Source organism: Cervus elaphus, chromosome 19 (assembly GCF_910594005.1).
Source record: "Cervus elaphus chromosome 19, mCerEla1.1, whole genome shotgun sequence".
In the NCBI taxonomy this organism is placed as follows: Eukaryota; Metazoa; Chordata; class Mammalia; order Artiodactyla; family Cervidae; genus Cervus; species Cervus elaphus.
In genome coordinates, this window is record NC_057833.1 from 46,411,160 (window position 1) to 46,431,091 (window position 19,932).

The 19,932-nt window shown below is 54.1% G+C and overlaps 1 protein-coding gene across 2 annotated transcripts in view; it reads right to left on the minus strand.

Annotated features, from left to right (window-relative positions):
* Positions 1–18,369, minus strand: part of XXYLT1 (xyloside xylosyltransferase 1) — a 174,100-nt gene extending 155,731 nt beyond the window's left edge. For both annotated transcript variants that reach the window (XR_006335293.1, XM_043874482.1), the window contains exon 1: positions 17,742–18,369. Coding sequence is in view for 1 of the 2 variants with exons in the window: in XM_043874482.1 (XP_043730417.1) it covers positions 17,742–18,245 (504 nt within the window). In the remaining variant the exon portion in view is untranslated. The remainder of the gene's footprint in view (positions 1–17,741) is intronic.
* Positions 18,370–19,932: the final 1,563 nt, after the last annotated feature.

Below are 19,932 nucleotides of genomic sequence, written 5' to 3' on the forward strand. Positions count from 1 at the left end.
CACTGGGTGAGAAAGAGGTGTCTGGCAAGTTACACTCCACGGGGAGGCCAGGAGTCGGACACCACTGAGTGACTGAGCACACACGCACTGCAGGGTCACTGCTCTCTTTCCATTTCTCCTTCTGTCCCTTCTTTCTCTCTCATGCTTTCTCCTTTGCTTATTTTGTAGAAAACTGGATCCTACTGTTAGGAAAATTCAGTGTTAAATGAAAACACCACAACCCCAGCTCTGTCAGAGAGGCACATGTCGTTGACAGCCCTCTCAAGGCCACAGACCCACGTCTGAATTAACTCTAGTGCAGAGAACCCTTCTCCTGGATGGGCCCAGCATCCCTCCCCTGCACCCGCCAGCCCGCCAGCTTCCACCTACTCAGGTCAGCATCCTCTCTCTGGCCTCCTGCTGACGGGTCTCCTCTTCACACTGTCCACATAGCAGCCAGAGTGACCCTTCTCTGCTCAAAACCCAGAGGCGGCCCCTCCCATCACTCCGACAAAGCCAGAGCTCTCCCAGGCCTGGACTTACCCTCCTCCCGCGAGGCCTGCCCCGTTCCTGCCACGTCCCCCCATGCCAGCGACTTCACTGCAGCCCACGGCCCCTCTCTGTTGCTCCTCAAACCACCAGCACCCAGACGCTCTCCCAGCTCTCTCAGCCCTCCAGGTCTCTGGCCCAATGCCACCTTCTCAGTGACAGAGCCCCTGCTCCCCACCTAAAGACTGCGACAGCCTCGCAGCCCCCTCATCCTGCTAAACCCAACTCACCTCCGAGGAGGCAGTACAATGTACTCATCTGCTTCTCAAGGAAAACCAAGAGACAAAACGAACCCCACCCCGTTTCGAGCCCCTACTGTCCCAGGCAGTAAAGCAGACAAGTATCACTGGCTCATTCACTCCTCTTCCTCCCAGAAGGTCTGCTCCACAAGGGCAGGGCTCTGACTCTGCCTGTCTTCACGGCCACGCCCGTGTGTAGCAGTGTCCTGGGACAGAGCGGACTCTCCCAGGCACACAGTAAATACTGGCTCCGTGGGGATTTCACACGGCAGCAACGCCACCTGGGCTCACACAGGCCTTAGAAAGAAAGCAGCGCCTCTGCCTCTGGAGTGAGGTCCCCCAGGGCCAGCAGCACCCCTTGGCTTCCCCTCTGTCAGCACTCACCTGCTCTGGCCTTAAGCCCTGGAATTTGAGGCCCTTCCCTCAAGCTGTATGAGTGCACGGAACGTTCCACGGAGGGCACAGCCAGGTACTGGTGAGGGCCAGGCCTCTGCCGCCTGCAAGGCAGCCCCCAGCCTCCACCCTGACCTGCCAGTTGCTGCGACTCAGGCCCACCGCTGTGCCCACAACACTGGGGACCCCTCTGCAAGTCACAAAATCCGAAGTGGGGTGAGCAACACGGACAGAGCCAAGAGCCTATATGTACAAGTCACTGATTCAAGCCCTCACGTCTCAGAGGGGGACAGTGAGGCCCAGCGAGGGATGTGACAGTCTCCCCCCGTTACACGGCCCATCGCTGGGGCAGCCAGTCCCGAAGCCAGGCCCCCCGGCCCCACAGCCAGAGGCGCTGCACCCGCAGCTGGTACCCCCTCTTAGAGGAGGTACCTCTGAGAGACTCGGAAAATACTGGGGAAGAGCAGGTCAGGTCTCCACTGGGCCAGAAGGCTTGCAGTGGCTCTGAGGACACGCGAGTCTGCCCACAAAGCTGCCCTCAGGGCTCCACTTCCCAAAACAAAGGCAGCCAGACCCACCCAGGAAAAGGGAGTCTACACCGGGAACTCGGCAGAACTCGGAGCGGGCAGGGGGACCACCACGCCGGGGAAGCACTGAGCAGCATCCGGGAAGGTGCACAGACCCCCGGACCAGGGGAGACCCTTCCAGGTGTGAAGACTGGAGAAGCTCAAGCTCGTCTCTGTGTGCAGATGGTCACCCAAATGGTCACAGCAGCAACGTTTGTGATGACAAAAAAGGAGGAGCAACCTCATAGCCCCCAAGGCCCAGGACTCCTGATTCCTCAGAGCTGAATCCTCTCACGGGGCTGCAAGAAAACTCCCATGTTTCCAGGCTCTAACAGATCCCCCAAAGACTTCCGGAAATCCCTTCCAGATGCTGAGCACATCACAGGACAGGGCTGGACGTCAACAGGTCCTGAGAACAGGCAGAGAGACAGCAAGATCCTATTTCACCTCCTAGACCAGGGACTTGAGACAGAGCTTTCCCCGTAGTAAAGAGGAATGCTTTTATTCCACATTTGCTCTCAAAAGTCGTGCGACCCTCTGAGAGCCATAACAGTGACCAACTTCAGTTGCTCGCATTTCTGACCAAAGCTGCTCAAGGAGCCAGAAGAATGGACAACTAAACACAACTGATCCCCTAACACCTCACTTCCTCTGCCAACACTGCTCACCACACTCTGTGTAACACCCCAGCCCCCGCTGCCAAAGGGGGTCACTAACCAGGCTGGTTTTAGACAGGAACCCATAGAAGTGAGACTCTCAGACAAGCTCACACCAGGGAGCCCTGTCCACTGTGGACTGTAGGTGACCTGTGCCCCCAAGGCTGGCAGCAAGCAGCTGGGCACCCACGCCCCGTCCATTCATTCCCTGCTCCTGGCTGAGTGACTCACAGCACAGCCAGACCCCGAGTGGGCGGGCGATCGGGGATCTGAAACTTCAGCCGTGACTCAGACATCAGCAGTGCCCATCCCAGGGGACCAGGACGAAAGTCTCACTCCACACTGGTCACAAGTTAAACTCACCTTAACACAGATCAGCAGCAGCCAAAATCGTCAGCAGCTTGCCCTGCCAACCATAGGGCACAGATCCACCTCCCTCCGAGGTGCCCCCGGAGTGAGGTCTCCTTCCCACGAGCTGCTCTCGTGAGCAGAAAGCTTGTCCCTCCCCCACTGTGAGAGAGCTGGGGGTCACAGGGGGTAAGGCAGCTTGACGGGTCCCATGGCTCAGTCACCCTCTCGTTCCGTACCTACACCGAACATAATAAAAGTGTGCAGCCTGGGCCACCTCTGTGCCAAACTTGGCCCTTTTGTAAGACAAACTTGAGCATCCAGGCAGCCGGCCCACACGGCCCAGGGGCATGGCCACCTACACCAGGGTCTGACCCGGGACACAGGATGGGCAGGTGCAGACCAGCAAGGCAGGGCATGAGGGGGTTCCCAGGGGGCAGACCCAGACAGCGTACTGCCTCTGGGGGGCTGGAGGCAGGCCTGGATGGGCTTCATGGAGGAGGGGGCCCCTGTGCCTCAGGTCCACCGCAGACCCCTAGTCCACTGTACTGGTCACACACGGGTCCTCTAGACACATTAAGTCATGTTGCCTCACCCTCATGACAACATGTTGAGGTGGGGTGCGGTACCGTGCCCCTTGTGCGGGTGAGGAAGTTGCTTGGAGAAGGCAGACCACCCCCCACTGCCTCCCAGAAGGGTCAGGTGGACCTGGGACGATCCCAGGCCTCTCTGAAGCCCACGCCATGCTCATTCAAGAGGCTCCTGCCCAGCCCTGTGCCAGGCTGCACCCGGAGCGGGGAGAACCAATGCAGAGCCCGCCCTCAGGGCTCACCAGCGGCCTCACCAGCACTGCAGGCAGCAGGGGAGGGCAGAGGCATCACCGAGGCCGGCTCGGGCAGCAGGGCTCCGGACAGGGTGGACTCTCCAGGCGGGGCTGGGTGAATGGTAAATCAGAGAGAGGGACCAGAGTGCTCACTGCGTCACGTGCATCAGCTCCCACAGCAGGGAGCCCACTCCCTGGTACCCAGAGATCCTGTGACACAGCAGGACTGGGTTTGACACGGTGCAGACTCAGGTGGGGGACAGCAGTGGGATCCTATCAGCTCTACTCCCCCAACACACACACACACACACTCAACCCATCTCCACACACACACTCACACACTCAGCGCCCCCTCCACATACTCACATACACACACACACAGGCTCAGCCCCACCCCACCACACACACACACACAGGCTCAGCCCCCCTTCACACACACACACACACATACACTCAACCCATCTCCACACACGCACTCACACACTCAGCCCCCCCCCACATACTCACACACACACACACACACACACACGCAGAGGATCAGTCCCCCTCCACACACACACACACACACACACACACACACTCAGCCCATTTCCACACACACATTCACACACTCAGCCCCCCCTCCACATACTCACACACTCACAGGCTCAGCCCCCCTTCTCACACACACACACACACACACACACACACTCAGCCCCTCTTCACACACACAGGCTCAGCCCCCCTTCACACACACACACACACACACTTACACACTCAGCCCCCCCTCCATATACTCACAGACACACACACACAGGCTCAGCCCCCCCTTCACAAACACACTCACACACAGGCTCAGCCCCCCTTCACACACACACACACAGGCTCAGCCCCACCCCACCACACACACACACACAGGCTCAGCCCCCCTCGGGGCCCGCGCAGGCCGGCCACGGGGCAGTGGGAGCCTCTCCGAAGGCCCTGGGGCCTGCGTCTGAGGAGGCCCCATCAGCTGGAATCTGGAGTAGCTGCTCCGCAGATCGGGAAGCGAGGCCATTCAACGTACACAAAACACAGGCAGTCACGGGTGGGTGAGATCTGAAAACTGTCTCAGGCTAAGGGCAAGACAGAAGACAAACACACACAGAGAGACCAGCACAGATCAGGAACTGGCTTCAGAACAAACAACACGGACCGCGGGCAGGGAGGCAGCACGGGGAGGAAAGCGGGCCCCAGACCCCTGTCTGCTGACCGCTGTGTGGCCTTGAGCAGGCACTCGGCCTCCCCGGGCCCATTTCCCCACAGGTAACAGAAGGGGACAGGACTTGGCGGCCTTCCCAGCCGCCTCCAGCCCTGACCTCTTGGACCTGCTGCCCCAAGAGGGAAGTGGGGCTCCAACCACACACCAAACACCCCACATCCTCAACAGAGGCCTCCCGGCTGGTTCTCAGGGCAGAACTTGGAGGAGGGACGAGAGACCCACCGCGAGCAGGTTGAGGGGACCTGCTCTCCTCACACCACCCAGTGACTGGGGGAGGAGGCCATGTATGTGAGGCCCCAGTGAGCAGAGGGCATCGTGGGAACCTCCTGGGGGACACCAGCTCTCCTGGAGCACCCCCTGTTTGGAGGGCCTGGAACGAAGCCCCAGAACTGACATCACAGGGCTTAGCGCCCATAGCTCACCAGCCAGAATGATCAGCTCCCATCTCAGCTCCACACCTCAGAGCCCAAGCTCTGAAGCGAACCTGCCTGGGGCTCAGGATCCTCACCTGGGAAACCTTTTCCCCAGGGAGAAGCCCTCCCTCCTCCCTGGACTGAAGAAGAGAACGAAGATGGAGTCCAGCAGCGGCCTGCCGCTCAACTGAGGCCTCCTGTGTGAGAGCAACACTGACGCTGGGGGACCCCTGAGGAGCCTCCACACCCCGCCCCCGGCCTGAGGTGCAGCGGCCAGGAAGTCAGCCAGCATCTCCCACAGGAGCAAATAGAATCAGTGGGCAGGACTTGGGGGGAGGGGGCGACCCCAGAAAGAGATGAACAACGGCGTCAAGTCTCCCCCAGTCTCCCATCCTCCCACTCGGGAAAAGCCTGGAATGGACACGTGTTTTACAGCTTCCCGCGTCCAGTTTCAACATGCCGGTGAGAAGCTGTGGAATATCATGCAGGGCTAGCATGCGCCTGCCCATCTCACAGATGAGAAACAGGCTCGGGGACACTGGAAGCCTTGCCAGTGGAAGCTGGGGTCAGGGAGAGCCCTAGGACTCAGGATCAGGTTCCCTGGGCAGGACTCAGAGAGTGAGCCGATGGGCAGGGGCTAGGCGGCTTACCAGAGAGGCTCCAGGCTCACCCACTGGGGTGACCAATTGGTCACTCTGGGCAGACCAAGCAGCCACTGCCGCCCCCTGCCCTTGCCTGCACAAGGGGAGAGAGAGGCCGATCCCTCCCACCTCCTCCATTCCAGCATCAGCAGCTCTCCACAGTAACAACACACAGGGAGAGTTCTGAAACCCAGGAAGATGTCTCCAACACACACCTGGATCTTCCCGGCTGGCTTCAGACCGGACACCTTCCTATCTGGAGGACCAGCATTAAAAGGTACAAGGAAGACTTCATCTAGATCAAGAGGCCTCTCTGGATGCCAGGGACCCACACTGTCCCCATCCACGTCCTCCATGTGAGAGCCCGCGCGCAGGAGCAGGGCACTCAGCCAGCCACCTGTGCCCGCCCGGCAGGCTCATGCTGGGTGACCCCATGCCAGGCCCTCTGCTACACCACGTCCCGAGACTCGGGAGGAAAGAAGACAGCCTGGCCCCCAGGAGTAACTGCCCAGGGGCCCACTTCAGCACAGCGCCACTCGGGTGGGAGGGCCAACGCAGGGTGGGGAGGTCAGGAACGGCCTCCCCATGCCATCAGCACCCAGCAGAGCCTAATCTCGAAGGGTGAAAAGAGTTAACCAGATAAAGGGTGTGCTGGGCGTTCAGGAGAGGAAGCACCTGAGCAAAGTCCCAGAGGCTCGAAGGGGCTCCTGCGACTCCAGGCTCTGTGAGCGCAGCTACACGGCAGCCACCAGCACCGAGGGGGTGGGCCTCACAGGCCCTGTGGCTCCCACGGCCCCATCTTCGGATCGTGACTCTCCTGCCAGGCACGGGACACACGCCAGTCTGCTGCCCCAACTGCCTCAGTTCCCTCCTCTGCAAGACTGGGAGGGCCCCACTACGATGAGTGCCATCCCAAGTTCCCTGACACCCACAGACAGCCTCTCCATCCTCACAAAACCAGCCCCAGACACCTGGTATCCCCTGGCCCATGTCTTCCTGTTCCCCAGACAGGGGTGGCCGGGGCCGTGCAGAACAAAGCATGTACTCTGCTCAATCCTGTACAAGTTATCAAACGATGGCTAACCCACCGTCCACCTGCCAGAGCCGGTGAAGCCTGTTCATAATCCCACAGTGACCAGGTCTCAAGGAGTCGTCTGACTGTCTGGGCAGGTCTCACGGAGCCCATGTCCTGGACTGCCGTGCTGATGTGGTACAACAGGGCCCCCTCACAGCAGCTGACGGGGTGTGGGCCCCAGAGGGTGAGGCCCAAGACCCTACTCAAAGGGATGGGTGGGAAAAGGAAATAAATGAGCTCTGGGGGATTCAGATCTCCCCTGTAGCCTGGCTTTTCAAAATCACTTACAGTTTATACTTTGCTGAATTCCCAAAAAGATTATGAACAATTTCAGTGTGCAATCAGACCGAGAAAACACCATTAAGAAGAGGTAAATAAAACGCTGGAACCTTCCAGAAACTTCTAGAATTGGAGCGTCTAGAAAGGAACCTTCACAAAGAAGACACAGCAAAGCACAGACCAGCTTCCCTATCCTGATAGGAAACAGCAGCACCTGCTCCAGAACACAGGCCAAAGCAAGCTAGCATTTGCTGAGCCTCTGCCCAGAGCCAGACCTGTGCTGGGCACGTGGGGAAGGGGGAGGTGGTGGTCAGAAATTGATTACTCACAGGAAATTGTTTATAAGCTACCAGCCTGTGGTATTTTGTCACAATAGCCTAAACAGGCTGAGACACCTTGAAATAAACCTGGGCAGAACTCTGATTTTCAAACTCACATCACTGCTCTCCAATTGAACCAACAGGTGCCAAGCTTTCCAAACTGATGAGAAAAGGCTCCTCCCCCCAATGCCGACTCAGGTACCACAAGTAGCAGCCACCACCAACTAACCACCTGCCGTGTGCCAGGGCCCCGTGTTGCCTATTTTCACCATATAACCACTCTGGTGAGGCCCTCTGGGGAGGTCAGAGGCTGAGAGGGGTTACACTGTCCCCAGATGTCACAGACTGCACTTGAGTCCAGGTGTCAAGCCCCGAACTATGCACTCCTGCCCAGGGGCCTGTCCCTGGCGGGCACAGGACAAATCTGGCTAGTGGAGGGAAGGGTGGTAAGCTCCAGCCAGGAGAAGAAGAGGAGGCCCAAGGAGAACAAAGTGCACCCAGGACCAGCACAGAGCACCAGAGCCTCGCGGACACGCCGACCCACCAGCACGAGGATCACCTAATTGGAGCGGCTCAACAATAATTACCCCAATAAATAAATCAAATGACTTTAATTTAAAAGACATTAAGTTAACAGCAGGCTTTGTGCCAGCCTACAGGGCCTGGGTCAGCTGCTCAGAACAGGCACCTGAAACAGGAAGGTCAGCACACAGAGCGCCCTCTCGGGGCCAGGCCTGACCATCCTGACGGGCCCCAAGCAACCTGCAGGCCAGCGGGAGCAGTCCCAAGGCCATGGCAAGAGCCCTGAACCATGAAGGGTGTGAAGAGGGGATCCAAGCCCATCTGACAGCTGAGGACACGGAGGCTCCCGGCAGCTAGGCAACAAGGGTCCCGTCAGGCCCAACACCCAGATCAACAGCACCCTCTTTACTGTGCGGTCCCCTTGCCCAAAGCCCCACTAACAGCCTGGATACCTGGGGGCAGGGACCCAGTGCAAACCCTGGGGTTCTGGTGAACTCATCCAAGGTGAGAGGAACTCCACCCTCAAGCTGCTCCAAGAGACACAGTTCCCCTCCCTTCACCAGAAGGTCTGTGCTAGGCGTGATGGGCACCCCAGACTGGGCAAAGAAGGCGCCCTGGGCGGCTGAGAGGATGCCCCGGAACAGCGCTCAGCTGGGGTCATAGGGCACGGACCAAGGGGGAGCACGGAGGCTCGGGAGGCGCAGAGGCGCCCCGCACCGCCCATCCACACTCTTCCTTCTATGCTGCGGGAAGCGCTGCAGCCTTCCCCATCCAGAATCCAACCACCCCAGCTTGTTTCTCACCCGCTTTTTCCAAAGGGCCCAGATCAAAACAGGCGCGGGAAGGAAATGACTACCCACAACCGCCAGGCAGATTGCCTTTCATTTCGGCCTTCCTTTCTAAAACACGGAGCGGCGTTGTGGCGGCGTCAGTGAGAAACCGGGACGCTCGTGGAGAAGGAACAAAAACAGCTAGGATTGCGCCGCCCCAGGCTTCCTCCGTGGAAGGAGAGGCAGAGAAGGGCCCGGGCTCCGGCCGAGCAAACGCGGGGCGGCGGCGCCCTCCAGTGGCCGTGAGTGGCGCTGCACGCGGCTCGATGGGCAGGAGAGGTGACTCTGCCCGGGAGCAGCAGGGCAAGCTCTCCCCCTACTGGGTGTCGGGGAGGATGCGGTGACCAGCAAGGAGACCGGAGGTGGTCCAGTGTGGGCTGCCTTCCTGCAGCTCCTCCTCCTCCTGGCCTGGGAGGCCAGGTTCTAACCCCAGCCCTGTGTGCACTGAATAAGTCACTGTCCTGCTGCCCAGGAACTATCAGCTGATCTATCAGCTCACTGGGAGGACACTGCACCCAGAGGGTCAGAGTTTCCTGCCTGCTCCAATGCTTGGTGATTCTGCAAGGCTCTGCGAAGCGATGATGTCTTTATTCAGACTGAACGTTTATTCGGGGAATCTGGGCAGGGGGATGATACAGATTGTGCCCCTCAATGGCTCCCTGTCTTGTCCTACCTCCTACTCCCCAAAGCACATGTCACAGTCCAGTCCCACTTCTTAGTGTGGGAGCTCAAGTAAAGCACCGATGTCTCAGCCTTGGAGGCTCCTTCACTGGTCACAGTGATGCTCAGGTCAAACATTTGTGCAAGCACCTTCATAAGCTCTAAAGTGCTGAACAAATATTGTTACAATTCTCCTAATCAAGTATTCATACTACTAACACCACCTCATTGCTTTTAGGCATAAGGTTACTAAAGCGAAAGTCGCTCAGTCGTGTCCAACTCTTTGCGACCCCATGGACTATACAGTCCATGGAATTCTCCAGGCCAGAATACTGGAGTGGGTAGACTTTCCTGTCTCCAGGGGATCTTCCCAGGTCTCCCAGTGATGGAACCCAGGTCTTCCACATTGCGGGAGGATTCTTTACCAGCTGATCCAAAAGGAAAGCCCAAAGAGTTACTTAACACATCAGAAATTTCCAAACCTTGTCCTTCAGTAACAAGTGTTTTGGGAGATGTTATAACATCTTTCAGGATGTGCAGGAAGAGTCAAGATCCCTAGTATTTCTTGTAAAATGTATCTTGGTAAATATGTAAGCGAAGTGAAATGAAGTCACTCAGTCGTGTCCAACTCTTTGCAACCCCATGGACTGTAGCCTACCAGGCTCCTCCGTTCATGGAATTTTCCAGGCAAGAGTACTGGAGTGGGTTGCCACTTTCTTCTCCAGGGGACCTTCCTGACCCAGGGATCGAACCCAGGTCTCCCACATTGCACGCAGTTTTACTATCTGAGCCACCTGCAAAGCAGCCTAAATAAGCAAAAGCGAAAGCAAAAGTTGCTCAATCCTGTCCGAGTCTTTGTGACCCCATGGACTATAGAGTGAGTGCCCTTTCCCTACTCCAGGGGATCTTCCACAACCCAGATCTCCCACATTGCAGGCGGACTCTTTACCAGCTGAGCCACCAGGGAAGCCCAAGAATACAGGAGTGGGTAGCCTATCCCTTCCCCAGCGGATCTTTCTGACCCAGGAATCGAGCCGGGATGTCCTGCATTGCAGGTGGATTCTTTACCAACTGAGCTATCAGGGAAGCCCTTAAATATGTAAGAAAAATACCAAATATATTCATTTGGCTGTCCTTATCAATGTGTAATCATCTCATCTTTAGTCATTAGGGAAATGCAAATCAGAACCACAATGAGATGCTACCTCACACCCAATAAGATGGCAATAATCAAGACAGACAACAAGTGCTGGTGAGCGTGTAGAGAAATTGGAACCCTCATACACAGCTGATGGGAATGTAAAATAATAATACACTGCTCTGGAAAAGTCTGGCAGCTCCTAACAGTTACCATATGACCAAGCCCACCCAAGAGATCTGAAAACATATCCACACAAAAATTTGTAAATGAATATTCACAGCAATTTATTCATAATAGCCAAAAAGTAGAGACTCAAATGTCCATCAACTAATAAATGATAAGTAAAAATGTGGTATAGCCATACAACAGAATATTATTCAACAATAAAAAGGCATGAAGTACTGACACACACACAACATGAACCTTAAAAACATCACGCTAAGTGAAAGAAATCAGAAGTAAAGGTCTATATGAAATGTTCAGAACAAGCAAATTTATAGAAAGCAGGTTCGTGGATGCCAGGGCTGAGAGGAAAGGGGGAAGGGGGAATGAGTGTTGATGGGTACAGTTTCTTTTCTGGGGTGATGAAATGCTCTGAAATTAGTGATCATAACTGAACAAATTGGTGAATGTGTTAAAAACCACTGTGTATTTTTTACTGTTGGTGGGAATATAAATTGGTGCAACTAGTATGGAGGTTTCTCAAAAAACTAAAATAGAACCACCATCTGACCCAGAAATTCCACTCCTGGGCATATATCTGAAAAAAATAAGAACACTTATTCCAAAAGAAACATGTACCCCATTGTTCACAGCAGGATTATTTACAACTGCCAAGATATGGAAGCAACCTAAGAGGTCGTCAATAAATGAATGAACAAAAAAAATGTGATATTTATCTACAATGGTAACTACTCAGCCATAAAAAAAGAAAGAAATTTTGCCAGGTACAGCAACATGGATGGATTTGGAGGGCAGTATGCTAAGGGAAATAAGTCAGACAGAGAAAGATAACTACTGTATGACATGACTTACATGTGGAATCTAAAAAATACAATATAACATAAAAGGAGCAGACTCACATATGCAGAGAACAATTACCAGTGGGCAGGGAGGAGTATTACAGGCCTGGGGAAGTGGATGGTACCCACTATTGGGCATCAAGATATGTTACAAGGATGCACTGTACAACACTGGGAATATAGCCAATCTTTTGTAATAATTATAAGTGGACTGTAACCTTTAAAAACTGTCTAAAAATGTAAACATAAAAAAGTAAATTAACATTAAAAAGTTTAAAATAAAAAAAAAAAAAACCACTGTGTATTTTTTAATATTAAGCTATCTACAAAGTCGCTAATAAGATGTACTTCTGATTCTAATGACATCATGAGAGAACTGCATGTCAATGACCTGTGACAATGTCATAGGAAGGGAGATCTCAAATTTTTCAACTTTTGTTGAACTGTATATTTTAAAGGGACATGAATTATATCTCAAGTTTTTTTAATTGCAGGAAACTGTAATCATTGGTCTTTCAAAAATGACCTATTGGAACAGAGAACAGTCAGGTGATCATGAAGAATGACTGTTACCCTAAGCTGGAACGTTTCACTCGTGCACTGAAGCCCCCACAGTATTTGCAAATCACCCAGTGCATGCTGTGTTCAGTAGCTTTAGTTGTCTCCAACTCTTTGCGACCCCATGGACTGTAGCCCACTAGGCTCCTGTGTCCATGGGATTTTCCCAGCAGGAATACTGGAGGGGATTGCCATGCTCTCCTCCAAAGGATCTCCCTGATCCAGGGATCAAACCTGAGTTTCCTGCATTTCAGGTAGGTTCTTTAGCGCTGAGCCACCAGGGAAGCCCAACTCACCCAGGTATCGTGTACACGACGATCGCTGGTCTTAGTTATGGGTGGACTTTACCTTAAAACTTTAAAACATATCTGTGAAGTTATCCAGAGTGCAAGATACATTGTGCATGATACAATAATATTATACAAAGTCCTTCCCTACAGATCCATGACTAAAGTTTCCCATGAGAAACATACATTGCTACATTAACTACTACAGTTGTATCATGAGTGTATTATAATTTAAGAGTTCCATTGCATTTGGTAAATTCTCTAAATTTTAGAGTATAAAATGTCAGCTAGTCTTTTCAAAGAGCATCTCACTTCAAGATACACTTCTTTGATCACTTCTTTCCCAGGTGGTCATAACTTAGTCGAAAGTTTTCTTCTGGTCAAGGTACCTGCTCCCATGACAGGTGGGGGAATCTGCATTGCAATGTCAGCTGTTTGTCATTAGCTTCACTGAGAAGCCAGCATCAAGGTTTTTACCCTCAGGCTTCTTTGGAGCCTCAACTATGAGCTGGGGCTTTTCAAAGTGACTTACAGTTTTCCTTTTGCAATAAAAGAAACTGCAAATTCAAAAAAGGTGTGCAGAGAGATTTGACTTTAGTCTTGTTACCCCAAGTCCTCAGCACGCTCCTCCTGGAATCTAGTGGTCCCTTTTAGGTGTAGAAAGCACGAGGCCTCCTTCCTGTTCCTAACTTGTCAGCTGGAGACGGAGCAACCCCGCCTCGTGCTCTGAGATGGCTGAAGTCTGATGTGCCAGGGGCAGCACACCAAGAACCCTTCTGAGATTTCTCAGCTTTAATTAATACAGCTATCAATCAGTCGACTATAAAAGATTTCTGAGAGCCTAGAATGTGCCAGGAACTGTGCTAAAAATATAACAGTGATGGAGGAAGAGAGAACACCATCCATTGTTTCATGCCATCTGTGCCCCAGGAGACCAGCACGCCCCACCTCCTGCCGGCTCCCCAGCCCTCCTTTCCCCACCCAACATACTACCACCTCCCTTAGGGAAGGAAGAGAAACCGCAGTGAGGGGTGAGTTTCGGAGGCAGGTCTGTCTGGTTCTCTTCTCTGGGATTAGCCTTGAAGAGACTGCCCCTCCCTGCAGGGCAGCCAGCTGCTGTCAGAGCAGCCTGTCCCTCCAGAAGTCTGTCTGGCCTGTGTTCCAGATGGGGGAAGCACATGTCCCTGAGTCTGTCTGCACTCCCAACTCAGGCTAGAAACAGGGGTGGCTGTCCACCCAGCAGACCAAGAGGGTAGTAATGCCCTGCCCTTCAGGATATGATGCTCTAGTAGGGAGGGGCAGAATGCAAACTAGGAAACAGGGTAGTGACTTTCTCAAACTTGTTTCTTGATGTTCAAATAGCTCTTCCTCTTGCTTCCTTCAGCCCCTGCTCAGATATTAACAGTATCTGTGAGGCCTTCCCTGCCCACCTGTACAAAACGGCCCACAACTCTGCACCCCGACACACGGACACTCCCTGTGTCCTTATCCGCCTTGACTTTTCTCTACATGATCATGATCTGACTCATTCTGTGAGGACTTCTGTTCATTTGTTTGAGCCAACCTCCTCCACACCCCTACAGCCCCAGGATGTAAGCGCCACGAGGGCAGGGACCTAGTTCTGTTCCTGCTGGCCACCAGCACCTAGAACAGTGCCTGCAGCAGGATAAGCGCTCAATAATATCTGTTGAATGAATGAACAAATAAGCGTGTGCAACCAACAAGGTGACGGGAAAGATAACGAAGGCCAATAGGGTGGCAGCTGCTTCAGAAAAGGGGTTCAGGGATGGCCTTTCTGAGTGGTCACCGTCTGAGGGATAGTGCAACACAAGAAGCAATCGTGCTGAATGCCTGAGGGTGTCCCCACAGCACTGGGAAAGTCCCCCCGGGCCCCTGCAGGGGGCTGGCCACCCCAAAAAGGAGGGAGGCAATGGCTGCGGGGCCCGGCAGTCAGCAGAAGTCAGAGTCCCCAGAAGTCAGCAGAGTAGAAGAGTATTGTGAGAGCAGACACTCAACGGCCACAGCAGCACAGGGCCGCCTGCAGTGCACGAGGTGGCATTGAACCCTCCCCTCTCCGAGGGAGGTCGGGGTTAAATCTTCCTTTGAGAGGAGGCCTGGGAGGCCCTGAGAAGCAATGAGGGGTCACCCACGTCACCCAAATAGTCACTGGCCACCTGCGGTTTAAACTCAGGGCTGCCTCCCTCCCTCAGGACTATCTCGTGCCCAATCCAGCAGGTTCAGCAATGGGACAGGCTATACATGGGGTGATGCTAAGCACCAGGGGTGCCCGGTGTCAAGGGCTGTACCTGCCCCGTCTGTGTTCCCTTCAGTTGTGACTTTAGGGTCCGACACACAGCAGATGCTCAGCCATTCAGGGGAGTTAAGCATATATGGTGGGCTCCTGAGGGCTGGGCAGAGATGACTGTGGTCACACACAGAAAACAGATTCACACACAAAAAAATAAATAAAAGGAATAAAAGCAATTTAGCTGAACATGATAAACCCTTATCTAAACACAGCCATCAAGTCGGAGGCCCCAGACCCTCATTCCTCATGCCTTGGTGGGGTAGTATCAATTCCTTCAGGTCATCTGCAGCTGCCTCGGGCCTTGAGTGATGGCTCTGGCTGTCGGAACCAGGGCCAGCAGAGGGATAGAGTTGGAGCATGAAACACAAACTCAAAGGAGGGAACCCGGCCCTGAGCCTGGACCTGCCCTAGACCTGTATTTACAGTGCCCACTATGTTCCAGGCACAGGGACCGGAGATGAGAAGGCATGCAGTCCACGGCACCAGCGAGGTACATGAGGAGGTACATGAGGTACCTCCTCCTCTCGAATGGAGGTTCCTTGGATGGCTCCAACAAGGAGACGGTATCTGAAGATGGGCGAGACTTCGCGATGCACACAGAAAGTGTATCCTGGTGGTGGAACAAAAGAAGCAGAAGCATGTAGGCTGGAAAAAGTTGGATACATGACAGGACACTGTGGCTGGAGCTCATGAAGGGGACAGCAGAGTCCTAGTAACGGGGCAGGGTGTGACCTCTGACTCAGAAAGTGAAACCATGACAATGTTGGTCTACACGGTGGTGTCTGGAGCACCAGTCAAGTCTGGAGGCCCTGAGAGGCAAAGGGAGGCGGGGTTACCCACAGTCACCCAGCTCTATCCAGACTGGCCCTATGATCTAGCAAAGGATTTCTCAAACAATGGAGTCCTAAGGAACACCCGGAACAGGTTGCCAGGCCCTACCTCCTGAGACTGCAATTAGGGAAATCAGGATGGGCCCCAGGTTGAAAGAACCCCAGCTCAGACAGTGGACCCCAAGGCCCCTGCAGCCACAAGCTCCAGGACCTGGATTCTTGGCCTCCCGTACCATGGAATCCAGACCAGGTGCCTCGCTATGACTGGTGGGTCTTCCCAAAGGGTTCATTTGTTCTGGGCAGGGCATAGACTGGATGCTCTGGCAGAAAGCTGGAACAGAGAGCTGTGGAGGGCTGGGCACAGACTGTCCCCAATTCTAGGGTCTTTCCTAGGGGAAGGTGAAAACTATGTAAACAGTGGTCAAGGGCCCAGGAAGAAAGGAAGGACACCCTGGGCAGAGAGTACAGCTTGTGTAAAGGTACATTCAGTACAGTTAGTAGGGGAAGGACAAGGAGATTGGCTGAAGAGCCCGGCCCCACAACAGACAGCCCTGCCAAGAAATGAGGACTTGATTCTGTAGACAACAACAACAACAAAGGAAGTTCCCTGGAGGTCCAGTGGTTAAGACTGAACTTCCACTGCAAGGGACACAGGTTGGGGAACTCAGATCCCACAGGCTGTGCAGTGTGGCCAAAAACAACAGGCCCCTGAACCATGCAGGAGGCCAGCATTGCTCCCCTTAGTCACTCACCCAGCACAACACATGGTATACTACTCTAATCTTACCAGCCCTCCCCCTACCACCAGTCTCCATCCTTGAAATGGCAGCCCACTCCAGTACTCTTGCCTAGAAAATCCCATGGACGGAGGAGCCTAGTGGGCTACAGTCCATTGGGTCGCTTAGAGCCGGACATGACTGGAGTGATTTAGTGCACACTATTTCTATCCCAAAATCACACCTTAGATTCCCTCTGGGCAACTATTAGGTCAAAAGGAGACATGTAATTTAAGTGAGGCCATTAACACTAAGCATGGACTGCAAGGAGATCCAACCAGTCAATCCTAAAGGAGATCAGTCCTGAATATTCATTGGAAGGACTGATGCTGAAGCTGAAACTTCAATACTTTGGCCACCTGATGCAAAGAACCAACTCATTGGAAAAGACCCTGATGCTGGGAAAGATTGAAGGTGGGAGGAGAAGGGGACCACAGGGGATGAGATGGTTGGATGGCATCACCGACCGGATGGACATGAGTTTGAGTAGGCTCTGGGAGTTGGTGATGGACAGGGAAGCCTGATGTGCTGCAGTCCATGCGGTCACAAAGAGTCGGACATGACCGAGCAACTGAGCTGACTGACAAGAATACAATCTCTCACAAGCAGAGCCAGGCAGTCCGGCCTGGAACAAGACGACTAGCTCTGCTCTGCCCTCTCCAGATCTTATATCCTTACCTCTTGGAGCACTTTCTTGCTGGGAGGAACCCGCTGCTTCTCTAAATGGGTTCATGACCCTGAAGAGAAGGGAAGAAGGAGGCACACTGAGGAGATGAAATGGTTTACATGGGCTGGGTGTGGGCTGGACCAGTTTCAACTGAAATCCTTACAGCTGTGAGAAATGTCACTGTAATTTGAACAAATCAAGCGGCCTAAGACCTTGTCCAGCAGACGCTGCACCTTCAAGTGACCTGCTCCATCCTCAAAAGTCAAAGACTAAGAAGAATAAAAAGAGGGGCAGACTAAAGGCACTGACTGCTGAAATCAACCACGCCAGGAAAGAGGGGGCGCGGCGATTCTCCAGGGGGCTGCAGGTAAAGAGAAGCTCGGATCAGGGAAGTCAGCTAACAGAGGCTCCGAGACACGCCCCCCCCCGCCCCCCTCCGCCCCGACCATGCCTGCAGCGTGCTATGAACGCACAATTCGGGAGGGTACGGTTTAGGCTTCTGCTGGCACTGGCAGTGGGCATCGCAACTAAGACACCTCCCTCCTGACCCCTGGATCCAGGCCGGGCCCCACAATGACCGAGTCACCTACCCGGAACCTTTAGCTGGGGTCCCGCTCACCTTGCATTTGAAGCCGGCGGCGGGCGGCAGCAGCTCCCGCAGCAGGGCCTTGGCCACCTCGCGGCTGGCCTCCTCGCTTACGAAGTGCAGGTTAAGCACCTCGTGCGCCTCGAACTTAGCGAGGCGCAGCAGGGAGCCGAGGGCGACGCGGGCCTTGGCCTGCAACGCGGCATTGTGTTCGGCCTTGGTGAACATCATCAGCAGGTGGTAGTCCACCGGCCCGGCCCCGCCGCCCTCCAAGCTCTTGGCCTTAGCGCCCGGGGCCGGCGCCAAGGATCCCCGCGCCAGCTCCAGCACCGGCGGCGAGGGCGCAGCAGGGGCCCCGGCGCGGGCCTCCTTCAGCCTCTTGGTGGCGCTGGAGAAGGTCTCCCGACCAGAGCCCAGGTAGTAGAAGGCACAGACGGCCAGCGCCGCGGCCAGCAGCAGCGCGCAGTAGTGGGAGCGCACAGCGCCCAGACGCGCCATGGCCCGAGCGCACGGGGGCCCGCCTCGGAGGAGACCCATGCGCCCCCCGCCCGCGGACAGATCAGCCGGGGAGTTGCTGCAGAGACCAGTACCCCGGCAGCAAGTTAGCAGCCCCGGCAGCAGGCGGCAGCCATGGCGGGGGCGGAGCCGAGCTGCCAATCTGCGGGCGCTGATGCGCGGAGAGGCGGGGCCAGGCTGCCTGGCAGCCACTGGGTCCTAAGCGCAGAAGGATTACAGCGGGGTTGGGCCCTGAACCCGGGGGCGTCCCTCCAGCGTGTTCGAAGGAGGCGGTGAGGACTTGGACACGCAAGTCAGCAGGCTGTACGGTCTGTGGAAAATGGCCCTCGTTGACTGCACAGCCCCAGGCGCTAGAAACCGAAGCTAAGCCTCCGGAAGCAAAAAGACTAAACTGGACGCACAAAATTTTTTTCTCTATTTATATACATTTTCCTCCTAATTTCTTGAAGGCTTTAAGTCCTCTCCCCGACTCCTTTCACACCTTGGAGACTATCTAGGGCTGAAGAATTTAAACTAGCAACTCCCTTCCCATTCTCGATGAAGTAGGATTGACACCAGAGGTGTGAATCACTTGCTCACCTCACTTGGTATCTCTGAGGCCGACCAGAGGCAACCTAAAGGATGTGGCCACCAGGGGGGGCACCTGCCACCAACTTTGGGTAGTTCAGAGCTCCCCAGGAAGCTTGCGATTTTTTTTTTAACAGACTTCAACACTTTAAAAGAGACTTACTGCATTATTAACTGAGGCGTAACTGAGGTCACTTGCTCAGGTCACACAGTGACAGGTTTCACAGAGAAACAGACACTCTTCTACAGCAGATGAGGGTGCATGTACTGGCACAACTTTCCTGAAGGGCACTCTGGCAATACTAAAATCTAAGAACTTTCAGTTCTTTCTCCTATCCACAGAACAGTGGTTCTCAAATTTTTATTGGTACTAGCTGGGGTCGCACAGAGTCGGACATGACTGAAGCGACTTAGCAGCAGCAGCAGCACTGGGGAGCTTGATAAAACACAAGGGCTCAGGCCCTATTACCTTCAAAGAGCCTGAGCCTCGATGGTGATTCTTCTGCAAGCCAAAGTTTGAAAAGCAGTGCCCTTCACACAGTCAACCTCTTCTGCTTCAGACCTTGGCTTGGGGGTCCCTGCCTCAAGGAGTGGTCTCTAAACACCAGCCCTTGCAGTGTCCAGATGAGGCACCATCCTCAAGGATCCCATAAGGGCCACCTAAGAACTACTCAATTCCATCTTTCTCTGCTACAAGAAGCCAAGACTTCAAGAGAGCAGGCAATGTGTCTTTCTTTAACCATAATAACTCCAGTAACTGATGGTGCTTGACTCACTGGAGCGTCAGAAATACACCCACCCATTGTGAACCATCATTTTCATAAAGGAATAAGGAAAAATGTACTCAAATATTTAGCCACAAGGGTAATGCAGAGCTAGGTTTATAATGACAAGATATTAAAATCAAATGTTCATCAGTAAAGTGAAACTAAAATAAAGATGCTGTTGGGAATTCTCTGGTGATCCAGTGGTTAAGAGTCTGCCTGCCAGTGCAGGGGACACGGTTTCAATCCCTGGTCCAGGAGGATACCATACACCGAGTGACAGGTAAGCCTGTGCGCCACTACTGAGCCAGCACTCTAGAGCCCACAAGCCACAACTACTGAATCCAAGTGCCTACAGCTTGGGCTCTGCAACAAGA